Genomic DNA, 15091 nt, shown 5'->3' with positions numbered 1-15091 from the left:
GTACTGGCAGAGTTCGGATAGACTAACCTTTCCTCCTATAACTATAACATCTAGATTTTGTATTCTGGGTATGTATGTATATATGCATGTATTTGTATATATGTGTGTGTGTATAGACAGAGAGGGAGGGAGGGAGGGAGACAGAGAGAGGTATTCAGGCAATGAAAGCAAGCAGAAACTGAATTAGCTGAGCTAAAATAGTATCTTCCCTTAAAGGATAAACCTCAGTGGGTGAGATCTGTGAATTTACTGGACACTTCTCTAGATTGGAGTATGAATTAGCTGTAGAGGCCAATTACTCCATCTATCAGAGGGCACACTTAAGGTCTGGAGGAGCAGTGAGAACATTAGGGGGACACCCTAGAGAGAAGGGAGTCACAGAGAGTGTCTAAGTCCCACCATTTTCACATGAGCCCAAATCGTGGATGACTACTGAAGAGTGCAGAAGCTCACAGTGGGCTCAGGGGAAAAGCATCAACTAGAGGCTGATCAAGGTTTCAGCTGCTGCTCACTGCAAGGGAGAGAGAGACCTTGGCGTTCAACTCCAGCTAGCTGAAAGCCAGCTAGGACAAAAGTCAGTCTTCGGAGGAACATAACAGAATCCAGAGTCTCTTCAATGTATCACTTATCAAGTACATGATTTTTAAAAACTTCCAGACATGGAAAATCACAGGTAAAATGTGTTCTCTATGAAACAGAAGCCATCAATAGAAACTGACCATAAAAGCACTCAGATGTTGCAAATAGCAAACAAGGATTGGAGCAGCTGTTGTAAATATGGCTGATGCTGTAACTTAATGCATGTGCATAATGAGTAGACAGATTGGAAATTGAGCAAAAAAATAGAGAATATAAAAAAGGAACCAAATAAAATCTTTGAACTGAAGAGTACACTAACTAAAATGAAAACTTCAGTGCATAAGCTTAATGCACACTGGAGACAGCTGGAGAAAGTGTCAGTAATGATAAAAATAGATTTAAAAATAGGCAATTTGATGACAGAGGGAAAAGACTGAAGAAAAATGTGTCAGAAGTATCAGAAACCTTAGTCCTGGGGCCGTATCCAATGGACTAGCATACGTGTCCTAGAATGAGACCTAAGAGAGAATAAAACGACGACAACAAAATCATGTGAAGAACTAATGGTTGAAAACTTCTCAGGTTTAAAGATCCTACCAGCTCCTCCATCCAAACCAACATAAGTACAAAGGAGACGACACATAGGCACATTACGGTCAAACTCTGAAATCCCAAGAGAATGAAAATCTTAAAAGCGGCCAGAGAAAAATGACCCATCAAGTATGGGGGTGGTAACCCTGACCGGACTCTAATTCTTGGAGAACCAAAACACTACCCTGGTCCCCCAGTCAGGGGCTTCTATAGGTCAGGGGGCAATACATTCTGGCATAAGTCTGGTTTCCAGTGGACCCAATGAATCTTCAAACCTATCCTGTGGTTATTTCCCCCCTTCCGGAATGTGTCACTTGGTAACTGGCAGAATGCCCACATGGTTCTCAAACTGCTGAGTGAGGGCTATTATGATAGGAAAGGCCAAGTGGACGCCGGGAGAACTGCCTCTTCTTATCAGCACAGCAAACCGGAAATTAAAGCCCCATTGCTAGAAGGATTGCAGAGATTAGCGCACTAGGAAAATGGGTGGTGGTGGAGCTGAAGGAGTTGGCCACTGGGGACGGTCCCATCAAGGAGCTCCGGGCTCCACCAGCTCAGCATGGGGGCTGGAGGGATCTCTCTGGGTTTCTAAAAGGTGGCCTTTCTAACCACAGGCCATGGGGAGCAGAACCCCTGAGACCCAGAGACAGACGCAAACCCCCAGTCTCCTGGGACTGTCACAAGACTGCCACCTACTCTTCTGGCTGGCTCTCCTGCCTCTCTGCGCTGCTCCCATAAGTCAGATGTAATATAGAATTTTGAGTGTGGGTGTCAGAATGAGAATATTATTGTCATGGTACTTTTCCTCCGCTCAAAATCCTCCAATGGTGTCTCATCATCATTGAAATAAAGTTCAAAGTTTGACTGTGGATCCAGCCCCTGCCCAGGCCTCTTGGCCCCGCCATGTACCTTGTACTCCAAGCACATGGTCTCCTTGCTGCTCTGCAAACATAACCAATTTCTACCTCGAGCCTTTGCACTTGCTACTCCATCATCTGGAATGTTCTCTCCAAGCACACACACAACCCATTTCCTTCATTCTGTTCTCTGCCAGGCTTTACGCTAAACACCGATGCACATGTCATTCTCCCCATGGAGATGTAAACTAGTTCTGTCTTGTTCATCCGATGTGCAGTGTCTAGAACAGTCCTGGAGGCTAGCAGGAGCCCAGTCAATACTGCCGACCAGACAAGTGGGCAGAAAGGACAAGGGACAGCCAGAGGACCGAAGGGGGCAGCTAGGCAGCGATCCCATGGCCCAGGGCCAGATGGGAATAAAGGCATCTCAGTGGGTGCCGGCGTGGAGGGTGACAGCTAACTGAGGACTCAGAAGACTGATGCCAACACCCACAGAAGGCCGTGGGGGAAGAAGGATCTTAATCAACCAAGAAACCCCTGAAGAGCTGAGATTACCCCAAAGAGGCAACACATAACTTCTCAGCTGCTGGGTAGAAGGGAGTCTCTAAACAGGAGGAGGAAGAGGAAGCAACTAAATAAAAGAGAAAAATACACTCGCCTCGCCTCAGAAGAGTACCATCCTGAGAAACATTTTTAAAAATCCTGTTTGTTTTTCTCAGTCTCCCTCCACCAGGCACTGGCCTCCCTGCTCTGGGGACACCAGATGTTCCCCAGACCTGCAATGCTGTCCTTGACCCTCCAATGCCATTCTTCCCTCAGACTTGTTCTACCCCGACCCAAAGCATCAGGCTTTATGAGTCCCTATAATAGTTCCTCAACTCAAATAAAACTCCCCAGTCCCTCAGAGGTGTTTATTTCAGCCCGACTGCTGAGGAGAGCAGCATGGCTGAATCAAGTCCCAGGAATTTCTGAGGATGCTGTCTCCTTACCTATTGTGCTGGGATGTCTCCAGTTGCAAACAAGAAGGCCTTGACCCACATTGGTTTAGACAGAAAGGCAACCGAGTAATTAGTCTTCTACAACTATGAGTTCAGAGGATTCAAGATGCAGTACAGTAGGGGTAAAACTCCACTTTTCCTCTTTTCTTAATGCTACCTTCTTCTAGGTATTGGTTGTATCCTGGGAACAATACCAAAATGGCTGCCATGGATCAAGGTGTCACCTCCAGGCGGGGCCAAGAATCAAAAGAGATGAGCATCTCTGGCACAGTTGCCTATTAAGAATAAGGAAATCTTTTCCAGAAGGTCTCTTCTTACATTTTGTTGGCCCAAACTGGGTCTCATGCCCATCTTTAAACCAATTATGTCCAAAGGGAATAGGCTGCTCGTGGTTTCTTCAGACTAGAGTTCGTATCCATGGGTTTAGACAGATTAGGATTTACCTGCTGGAGCAGGTGATGTAGTTATAGTGTGCTTCTCTCAAACACAAGACTCTACAGAAGATCTCTGTTATCACTGTGTGCATTCGTGTTCCAGGCCTGCCACAACAAAGCACCACCAACTGGGTGGCCTAAAACAACAGAAATGTATTCTATCACAGCTCGGGAGGCCCCAAGTCTGAAATCAAAGTGCTGGTAGGATTGTTCTCCCTCTGAAGACTCTAGGGGAATATCCTTCTTTTTCTCTTCCAGCTTCCCTTTGCTGGTGGCAGCATTATCCTGTCTCTGTCTCTGTCTTCACATGACCCTGTGACCTCATGACTAGTTCCAAAATTTCCCTTTTTATAAGGACATCAGTCATATTAGATTAAAGGCCACCTTACTCTAATAAAATCTCATTTTAACTAATTTCATCTGCAAGGACGCCATTTCCAAATAAGGTCACATTCTAAGATACTAGGGGTCAGGACTTCAACATATGAATTTTGGGGGCACACAATTCAACACTTAACACTGAGAGACGAGGCTGAAATTGGAGCTGGCAACAAATTACAGTGATTTAGTCTTCCCATTTTACAAATTCCTTATTAACCCCAAAGGATCTTCAGCTGGTAGAATTCCAGGCTCATTTAAGAAGTGAAATGCGAATGTTTATGTGGAGTACAAGACGCTCTCCCTGGAAGGAGCCGCCACCCACCATTGGCAATTACAGCTGTGGAGTGTCGTCTACTGGCTGACAAGTGGCCCCCCCTTTTCCATTCTTACTTTCCCATGCCCCTTCCCATCCTCTGCTCCTGCACCCAGGCATTCCCATGAAAAGTGTAGATATTTTTGACAGCTGGACCAGAAAAGGGAAGGGTGAGGGATATGAGTGTGTGCATACATGTAGAATACATCGGAGTGGGGGCTGACAGACTCTAAAGTCATGAAAATGTGTCACCTGGATGTTTTTGAGTCAGGGACACCTCATACTCTATAACAGACACTAATGTGGCTTGTTTGGGGGGAGTCATAAGCTGTAATTTAGGAATGATGATGATAATTATAATAACAGCCCTAACATCAACCACAACAGTAGCCGCCATTGCTCTGCAACAACCACGTCAGGAATTTTTACTGAGTGCTTCAGTGATGGGTCATGCCAGCCTTATAGGGATCCCACGAGAGACGTATTTTCTGTGACTCTAATCTACGGAGGCTTGGAGAGAGGGAGCCCAGGCAGTGTGAGCTTCGAGCCTGACTGGCAACCACAGAGTTACATCGCTTTGATTCATTTACGTCACACGTGGCATAAGGCCGTGGTAAGAGTGTGGACATGAAGCAAAGGTAGTGAAATAGAAAATCCTAGTTTTCAACAGAACCCAGGCTGCTGCCTGACTCAGGGCTGCTTACTCCTCCTTAGCCCCTTCTACCCTCTCATTGTGTGCCTGGCTGCTTCCAGTCCAATGCTCCGAGAGACACTGCAAGGAAAATACACAAGGCCATCCAGGGTGTGATTTTTCCAGAACAGTGGTTCTTGATCTTCTTGCATCATGCATCCCTTTGAGGGAATCACGAAGGCCACAGTGTTTCCCCTCAGCAAAAAAACACACGTTTGCACCTGATATCAAGGGGTCCCAGAACCTCATGGGATCTGCCTACAGGGGCCCATGAGTCAAAGTGTGATTTAGAAGCTCCTGAGTTAAGGGGCACCTGGGTGACTCAGTCGGTTGAGCGTCTGACTTTAGCTCAGGTCATGATCTCGTGGTTTGTGAGTTCGAGCCCCACATCGGTCTCTGTGCTAACAAACAGCTCGGAGCCTGGAGCCTGCTTACGATTCTGTGTCTCACTCTCTCTCCCCCTCCCCTGCTCATGCTCTGCCTCTCTCTGTCTCTCAAAAGTGAATAAATGTTGAAAAAAAAATTTAGAAGCTCCTGAATTAAAATATCAGGGAAAACAGCATTGGACCCACTCAGCTATCTTGGCAGGTTAGGAAACAAAAAAATTATAATTTAGTAATTCTATATATTCAAAACTGTCCTCTCTTGCTCTGTTAAGAACAAAGCAGCCTGAAAACAAACCTTATTTTGCTTTTAGAGAAAAGGTGTCCTGTCAAAGTGACTGGGAGGGGCCTGGAAAACATTTTATAGGAATTATTAAGGCCATCACAGCCTCACAGAGGGCCAGCTGGGGGCCCTGCTCCTCCTTTTAGGAGTCTCACAGAGCCATCGCAAAGACTAGAGGGGATTTTTATTTAGCTAACGAGGTGTAGGGTAAAGATCTGTGGGGACACAGTGTGAGGGTAGGAAGTCACAGAAGTTGAATGGATTCTCGGAGATGGCGGTAGATTCTTGAACGCCACCCCCAACATATCCTCCCCAGCAAAGGCAGGACTTGAGTGGCCTGAGATCCTATCACATCACCAAGGTCTATCCAGAAATATCATGGCCAACGTCCAGGAGACTGACCAAAGCTGACAGTGAGTGTACATGAGCTGCAAGGCCTATGTGCCCGAATCCTGGAGGAAAAAGAGATGTCTGCATGATACCCAGGGACCTGCCTGGGCTGAGCCCGAGGGAGGCTTGGGGACCGAGGCCCCACCACATCCTGCGGGTTGGCTCTGAGAGGCAGTGGCATCACTGGATCCGGAGAGCAACCACCTCTCCGGGCAGCACCCTGCTCCTGTTTGGTAAGGGACATTCTTTCATCCTGCATGCAGTGACAAAACAGGAGCTGTTTGTGCATCGGGGCCTCAGATCCACACAGAGATCAGTTCCAGGGAGCATGCGGGCCCAGAGGCAGAAAGTGGGGAGGGGAGGACGTAATTCTGGCACCTGGGAGAAACATTCGGGACAACGACTCATCCCCTTGAGAGATCCAGCGGTCTGAGGCAGCTCTTTTCTTACTACAACCAACCAGATCTCCCAACTCACACAAGGTCTGGGGATGGAGACGCTCTGCAGCGCCCCCGTGGGCCTGGGGCAAGGGTGCAGCGTTGTCACCAGAGGCCAAACAGAAAGTTTAGAAAGTAGAGTCTGATGGAAAGGACAGCCGGTTCCCTCTGTCTTTTCTGCCGAAGTCCTCAACAACATTTGATGTTTCGGGTCCCTATTCCGGGCACGCGTTTTGGTAAAAGCTAAGCTATGACTGGGATAATAATGAATAATGTGGTTCCAGAAACAGCAAGACCAACAAACCTGAAGGATTTGAAGGGTTATTTTTCTATCCCACTGGTCGCTGTCCCTGACGGTTCATCCAAGCTTGGTTGCCTCATCTCTGCTCACAGCCTCCATGTGTCTGATGTCAAAAACGCATGTGTGTGTGTGTGTGTGTGTGTGTGTGTGTGTGTGTGTGTGGTGGGGTGGGGGTGGGGGTTCACCATCAAATTGCTCTCCTAGTGCAGTAGTGGTTTTTGAAAGCACCCGAGTGAAAGAACTTCCCAGACAAGAGGCTCGCTCAGCCAGTGCAAGGTTCTTGCGTCCCCAGTGAGCCCCTGGCAACCGGCGCTGTTGGGAGAGTTCAGGTCCTTCAAATGTGTATAAAACCAGCACCAGCCGTCCTGGGAATCCAGACTATTGTCCAAGAAGCCGCCTTAATTTCCTGACATTGCTTGATCAGGCAGAAAGTTCTGCCCTATTACATTTAGAAATATTTGCAGCCCACTTTTTAAAAATATGAATTATAAAAATGAGAGAGTACGTAAAATTTTTATTTAAAGCCGTGAAATTTCCTTTCTACCCAAACAATTTTTTTTCAGTTTGAAATCCTCAAACATTTTATTGATGATTCATAAACAGCTGGAGTCAGGAATAAGAGTTTCCAAAGGCACCACCCCCATGGGTCAGCATCACAGGGACAGTGAAAGTACCCCCCGCCTGGATCTCGGAAGTCATGTTTCCTCTTCCTCTTCCTACCCTACAACCTTTTAATTTTCCTGTTCAGAATGGTTTTCTGGAAGAATTCCAGTGTGCAGCACCATCAGCATCTACGGTTTCTTTCTCTCTAACCAGCAGGATCACCTGCTATGTGTATGTGCCAGATCCGTACATAGAGTGCTTTCTGATTTACAGTGTATCTCCACATACATTATCCCATTTAATTTTCATACCCCCCTCCCCAGGAAAGGTGTGATTCTTCTTATTTTACAGGGTCAGAGAACTAAAGCAATTTGAGATCACTAATGAGAAGTGGAGAACCAGAAGGACCAGATTGTTTGGGCTGCAACCTCGGGGGGGCTCTTCACCCTACCCTGGGCTCCCTGTTAATTACATGACACTTCAGCCCTCCACGTCCACGGCACACAGGCTTTGAGGACTTTCCTAATTTTGACCCAGAATGTAGGATTCCTTGTTTTTCCCCAAGATGGTCTTCATTTAGGGGACAGAACTGATTGGAGGTTGTCAAAATAGCAGTTACCACCTCAAAGGAAACTTGTTACCACTTTTATGGAACCAATTCCAACAATACAGAGAAATTCTTTAGTGTGTGAAATATTGGAATCAACTGTTTGGGGGATAGGGGGAGGACGCTTTGTCCCTTTTTTTTTTTGGTGATACCATGCAATGGTTTTCCCAGGGATTGGCCAGTAGTGTCCCTGTTATGCTCTCATTCCTCTCCTGGCTGCAGTTTGAATAGGTAGCTTTAGTTCATTTGGGATGATTTTTCTGTGTTTGTATGGAATGCAGTGTGTGTGTGTGTGTATGTGTGTGTGTGTGTGTGTGTGTGTGTGTGTGTGTGTACATGGGTGTGGGTGCATGCCATTTTTAGGGCCATGTTAAGAGATTAAAATAAAAGAGAATGGGATGATGGTTCTTTCTCTTCTTGCCTCTACCTGGAAGGCATCTGGGTTTGCTGTGCACACACTGTAACTGCACATGTGCATGTGGGTGTGTGTCTACAGCTTAGTGCTCCCCTTCTGTCCTCTACAGAAGTAACAATAAAACATGTTACCATTCATAGGGGCATAAAGTCAGCCAGGGTGTGCTCTGTGCTCAAACTTCCTATTTTCTTTCCTTTTTTTTTTTAATGTTTATTTTTTTATCTTTAAGAGAGAGAGAGCGAGCAGGGGAAGTGCAGAGAGAGGGGGGACAGAGGTTCCTAAGCGGGCTCTGTGCTGACAGCAGAGAGCCTGACGCGGGGCTCGAACTCACAATCCGTGACATCATGACCTGAGCCAAAGTCTGATGCTCAACTGACTGAGCCACCCAGGCGCCCCCTTCCTCCCTATTTTCATGGTAAAATAGATAACACCAAGCAGCAGATTTGCATTGCTGTGTGCTGCCTCCACGAGTCCGTTTTAATCCACTAAGTAGTCTGGTCACACAAATACACACAGAAAAAGCGAAGTTATCCCTGTTGTTGTTACTGTTTTTTTTTTTTTTTAATGGTATCATTTGAGTAACACCTCTATTTGTTGTATATCTCCTGTCTTTGTGCTTCTATAGCTTTCTTAAATTATTCTTTTTACTTTCCAGAATTCAAATAGTATGATTTTAAAAGGTTAAATATACCAGACACTTGAAACTGAACACATTTATAAACCCACCAAGGGTTAAAAACTGGTAGAATTAACTGTTACCTAAAAGCATCTCTCTGCTAATAGTTTGTATGGTTTGACAGAATCTAAACTTGGCCACCTCTAAGAACCATCTCTGTTTGACATTTGCTCACTTTTATTAAACGTTTCCCTGTCTAACCCCCTCCATGTACAGGGTACAACACGCGGACAGAGTTACCTCCTGCCTCGGGAGTTTTAATTTCTTCTCTCTGCTCTCTGTTCCCTCTTCCTCAAGCGCCCCTATCCACCCTCAAGGATTGGACCTGTTGATACCCACTGCATCGTCTAAGACTGAACTTAAATCAATGTGTTGTCACTGTGCAGTCGCTGGTCCTACACACAAATGTAAATCACGCCCTTGTCTGCGCGCCTTTGTGTTTGGAACTCTTTTCCAGTGTATTCCACTGGATGGCAGTTGTATACACCCATTCCCCATCAACCCACAAGAAAGAAAGGTCGCTAAGGGCAGAAAGACATCTCTGTGGTCCTCTCCCATGCCCCACACTAAGAGCATCAAAGGTGTGTAGAGAGGAAATCTGGGGAAAACCAGCTTTTGTATTTTTAAATTCCACCCACTTAAAAGACTTTTTCTCCATAAAATGCTCCTTAGCCCCCACAAAATGAAAGTTATATCCTCCCCTGAAAGGTACAACTATGGCACATATTATATTACTCTCCATCTTGCATTAATATTAGTAAGCTCTATATACTTCCTTGTTATCTCCTCTTCCAAAACATAAGTCCGTGGATGAAGTATTCACATCCTTCACAGGGCCCTGTATCTATTACAGCATAGATATAGACTTGCGGAATTTTTATAATTTTAAAATATTTCAAAGTGGCAAAATATAACCGAATTTAGAATCAAACATATTCATATTCTATTAAATATAATCAAATTAAAAAATATATTTCTTTTATTGGGGAAAGATGGATCAATATTGGCCAACACTGGTCTTCAGCTCTTGGGTTTCCTTCAAATATCATCAATTTATAATTTTTTAAGTTATCCTTTCAACTTCGGATTTATATGAAATGACAATTTGTCTTCAGATTCTTGCAAATCAGTTCCTCCAGAGTATAAAATTTAGAATCAAATTTACGTATTGGATATCTACAAAACATGTTTTAAAGCAACCCTATTTCAAACTGTAATTTCTTCATGATATAAAAGTATAGCAAACAAATAGCTTGATATTTTCAGCGTTACGTTGGAAATAGCGGATTAGAATAAATTCTGAGTGAAATAGGGCAGATACTAGCATTTGTGCAGTCAGCTTAAATCTCTCTCTCTCACACGCACATATACATAAGACCCACTGAGATTCACTTTTAAATTCAATCCCTCTAATGAGCGATACGGTAGAGGTCTTTTCCAGCCTACCGAGAACACAATTAAAATAAAAAAGAGAAAGGCCGATCAAAGCCTTATCTGGAAGAGATCACAATTTATCTAACAGAAAATTGCACAAATGGACAAAGACATAAGTAATTCGCTGTAAACTAGGCGCCCAACCATTTGCTAAAAAGCAGCAACTTTACAAAAGTTGGCCCATTTTACGTCCTTCCTTTGGTGGTTTACTTACCAAAGTAGAAAAATAATCTCATTATAAGTTGCCCTCTCCTATAAAATGGGTCAGCAACATGGACCCTAGGCAGGGTGTTACATGTTCCTGTCTTGTAGTTGTGTGTCTTTGGTAATGAGGTTTCCGGCTGCTTGATTTCATAAGGATCTCTAAAAGGAAACCTAGGGACAAGCCAGCTTGCAAATCATAAAATGCGTGGAAACAGACTGTCTGAAAAGAGCACACACAAGACCATACGCTGGGCTTTTCCGCAGTAAAATCAACAGAATAGAAATGTGGGCGCTAAAGGCAGAGGCCCACTCACCTGCTAGGTATGCACGGCCAAGGGAACCCAAGGCACACGAGCATGTGGCCCCAGACACCGGGCACACGGTCAGGCTATTGCAACCGCTGGATTTCTGCCCTCCTCTTCGGTCATGTCCCAGGCGAGCAAAACCTCAAACCTCAGCTGCAGCCAACCACCATTTTGTTTTTTGTTTTGTTTTGTTTTAAACAGACGTGTGCGGAGACAATGGCAACTTTAAGCACAAAAAGACCTATTTAGGTAAAACAAAGCATTCTTCTTCCTTACTTTTCACCGTGAGGTACATGGACTTGCTGACGTCTGCACCCACATCGTTGCTGACCTTGCACAGGTAGTAGCCGCTGTCTTCCTCCACGACGTGCTTGATCAATAAGGACCCGTTGCTTAGAACCTGAATTCGGCCATTCAGGGCGATTGGTTGGAACTGGGGAACCCCAGCACCTGGAGGAGAACAAGAAGGACGAAGGATGATGCCGACAGAAACACACAAGGGGAGACAGTGAGTTCAAGTTCACGCAGCTTAGCACAGAGAAGTGAGGGGTATTTACCATCTAGAGGGCAGTCGTGGGATACGCGGAATTGTTTCCCCCCAACGTGTAAATTCTTGTTTGGAGAGAAGCACATTTATTTAAAATGACACTGCTTCAGACTCTGAGAGAGAGAGTAAGAGACTGTTACAGGTCGTTTCTACACAAAAAGCCAAATTTGATGAGTGTTAAGTAGCTGATAAATTATTCAAAGACATCGCAGTGGAACAGCAGAGGAGTAGACGCCTCTCCTGAGACTAAATAGAAGCCTTGTGTTCCCAGGGAATTACTATGAATGTAAACAAGGAATGTTCCAGGGACAGGGCATTTGAAGACTTTGCTTGCCGTGAGTGTACAAAGAGAATACAAGTATCGCAGGTTTCTCTTCTAAGCACAGTCACGCTGCAGTCTAGACACACGTGCATGTTAGTATCACTTAATGTCATCTAAATAAATAAGTCAGATGGTGCCAGTAAGACAGCACAGAATTAAAACACCGCTCTCCTCAGAGTATGGCGTTCAAGGAGAAAATGCCACCGATGACACGTGCCGTGGACAGAGGTGTGATATGACTCATATGGAAGATCCTTACGAAACTGTTCTGAAAAAAAATATCTTTTAGAAATAATAAAAAGCAGGACCAAGGGTGGTCTAGGGAGATTTCCGGGAAGACGGCGGTTCGGATTAGCCTGCTATGTTGCTTATCCCTGTGCAGGGGGCCCTGGGTGAGACTGGGAGAGTGTGATCTAAGCCTTGATAAGCTGGTAGAGCTTCCCTACTGTGTGACCTGAGTCTGAGGATTTGGGGAGAGGACCCGGCGGTGAGGACCAATTCCATCTTCCTGGAGAAAGCCCACAGCGTGAGCCCCATGCTGGTCTCCATGGCCCCAGATCCTTCGTGGGAGATGAACATGCACACTGTTGCACTGTCACCATACCCCACCTGCAGGAAACTTCAGGCTTTGCATCTGGGGACACGAGAAGGGAGACACTTTCTCATGCTATCTCCGTGCCAAACGGATCACTTACCAATTGGTACTCCTTAGCTCACAGTGGCAGAGACCGTGGCTGTGCCCTCCCTGCCCTCATGTCTAGATCAGGTAACCCAGCCCCACCAAAGAGACCAGGGAAATTCATAATGTACCGAGGGGACATTTCACACCGAACAAGAAGGACAAGCAGAATCCCCACAACAGGTGGCTGCTACCAACACAGAACTGCCACAGAGGACATATGAAGACTTCAATTAAAAGAACAGATTTCCATTTCTGCTGACAATGGAGAGAGACACGAAGGAATGTCGTTTCCATTCTAACAACAAAAAAGAGAGGGTGTTCATCTACAAAATCATACTGTTCTCTGAGTCACTTAGAAAGTCGAAGTCACAGACAACTAAGTGAAATTAGTTACAAAAAGTTAGAAGCCCCACAAGGAGATAAATAATCCCATCTCTGGCAGAGGTTGGGGGGACCAGGACCTCGGCATAAAAGCAGATAACAAGGACTGGAAGTAAGTATAACTTCCCGCAATCTCTACTTTTCTTTCCTTTTATGCACCAGGGCCATACTCAATAAAATATTACGAGACACACAAAAAAGCAAGAAAAAAGGACCAGAAAAAAAAAATATCGACATCACTATGGTAGGGGAGTTCTTCCACAGGGACTTTACAATAATTATGATTAATATCCATAAACGGGGGGGGGGGGGGGGTTCAGAAGCAATATTAAAACCATTAAACTATAAGAAAGACAAAATGATAAAAACAAATACCACAATGTAAGAGATGAATAAATCTTTAAACAAGCTACTCAGCAGGTTAGACAGAGGAAAAAAATTAGTGAATTTAAACCTAGGTCAGTGGAAAACATCCAAAGTTTAAAAAAAAAGTGCAAAAGTGGAAAATATGAAATAGGTTATCCTGGAATTCTGAAATTACATCAAATATTCTAACACTGAAAATTATAGTCTCAAAAGGAAAAGAAAGGGGGGGGGCAGAGGAAATGAGATTTGAAATATGGAAGACTTTAATACCACTATTAATCAATTTGACTTAACTGACATTTACAGAACTCTGCACCCTAAATAGCAGAATACATATTGATTTTGAGGGCACATTTGACACTTAATAAAAGGGACAATATTGTTAGTCATAATACAAATTTCAGTAGATGTTATAAGATAAAAATAATACATGTTACGTTCTATTTCCACAGCAAAACGAAAATTGAAAACAATAACACAAATACATCTGGAAAAAAAAACCCAAATATTTGAAAATTAAATGATACATGTCTAAATAACTCATGAGTCAAAGAAGAAATCACCAGAGTAATAAGAATATATACATATGAGGGGCGCCTGGGTGGCTCAGTCAGTTAAGAGGCCGACTTCGGCTCAGGTCATGATCTCATGGTCCGTGAGTTTGAGCCCCGTGTCGGGCTCTGTGCTGACAGCTCGGAGCCTGGACCCTGTTTCAGATTCTGTGTCTCCCTCTCTCTGACCCTCCCCCGTTCATGCTCTCTCTCTGTCTCAAAAATGAATAAACGTTAAAAAAAAATTAAAAAAAAAGAATATATACATATGAATATAAAAACACCATATCAAAATTTGTGAGATACAGATAAAAGCAAAACTTAGAAGTGTGTAGCATTAAATTACTGTATTAGAAAAGGAAGAAGGTCACCAATCAACTATCTAAGCACCCACCTTAAGAAGCTATTACAAGAAGGGCAAGAAAAACCCAAAGTATGAAGAAGGAAGGAAATAATAAGGAGGAAAACTCAAATCAGTGAAATACAAAACAGAAAAACAACAGATAAAAAAATCAGTAAAACCAAAAGCCAGCTCTTTGAAAAAAAAAACAGTAGGTGAGCCTCTAGGACTGATGTAGAAGAGAGAAGGCACAAGTTACAAATAACCATAAAAAGATAACCATCACTATACACTCTACTTTAATTAAAAGCATAATAGCAAAATATTAGGAATAACTTTGTGCCAATGAATTTGACAACTTAGATTAAATAGATACATTTCTTGAAAGACACAAACTATCAAGGATCGCTCAAGAAACAGGAGGTAGATCTAATAGTCATATCTATAAATAAATTTAATTTATAGTTAAAAACCTTCCACAAATAACACCCAAAACCCAGGAAGCTTCACTAGTAAATATTACCTATAATTAAAGAAGAAATAAAACCAATTTTACACAGAATTATCCTGATACCAAAGTCAGACAAGAATCTTAAGAGAAAAGAGAACTCGAGACCAATATCCCTAATGGACACGGACATAAAAATCCTTAACCAAACATTACCAAATCAGGTATATCAACACACAAACAACAATGTATTATGACCAAGTGAGACTTACTCCAGGAATGCAAGGTTGGTTTAAATTCAGGAATTAGCCAATGAAAGAAACTCACTACTTCGACATACAAAAACAGAAATAGAGTGAGTAGATACAAAAAAAATGTTTTTCACAGAATTCAACATCCTGATCAAATCTCATAGCAAACTAGGAAGACAATGAACTCACCTGATAAAGGTTTCTCCAAAAACACCTATAACTAAGTCATACTTAATAAAAAAGAACTTACCAAAAAGTTGCTAGAAACATAGTGAGTTTAGGGACGTCATGGGATACATCGATGTACACAACTCAAAGCTA

At 43.6% G+C, this 15091-nt stretch overlaps 1 protein-coding gene across 1 annotated transcript in view; it reads right to left on the bottom strand.

Annotated features, from left to right (window-relative positions):
- The window catches only part of LOC125921288 (Down syndrome cell adhesion molecule), a 507313-nt gene that overhangs the window by 82373 nt on the left and 409849 nt on the right, over positions 1 to 15091 (bottom strand). The window contains exon 11 of the mRNA XM_049628742.1: positions 11159 to 11332. Within this exon, the coding sequence (XP_049484699.1) occupies positions 11159 to 11332 (174 nt within the window). The remainder of the gene's footprint in view (positions 1 to 11158; positions 11333 to 15091) is intronic.

The sequence above is a fragment of the Panthera uncia genome, chromosome C2, assembly GCF_023721935.1.
Source record: "Panthera uncia isolate 11264 chromosome C2, Puncia_PCG_1.0, whole genome shotgun sequence".
NCBI lineage: Eukaryota > Metazoa > Chordata > Mammalia > Carnivora > Felidae > Panthera > Panthera uncia.
The sequence above is the reverse complement of the archived record's forward strand: the minus strand, read 5'-3'. Positions and strand labels throughout refer to the sequence as shown.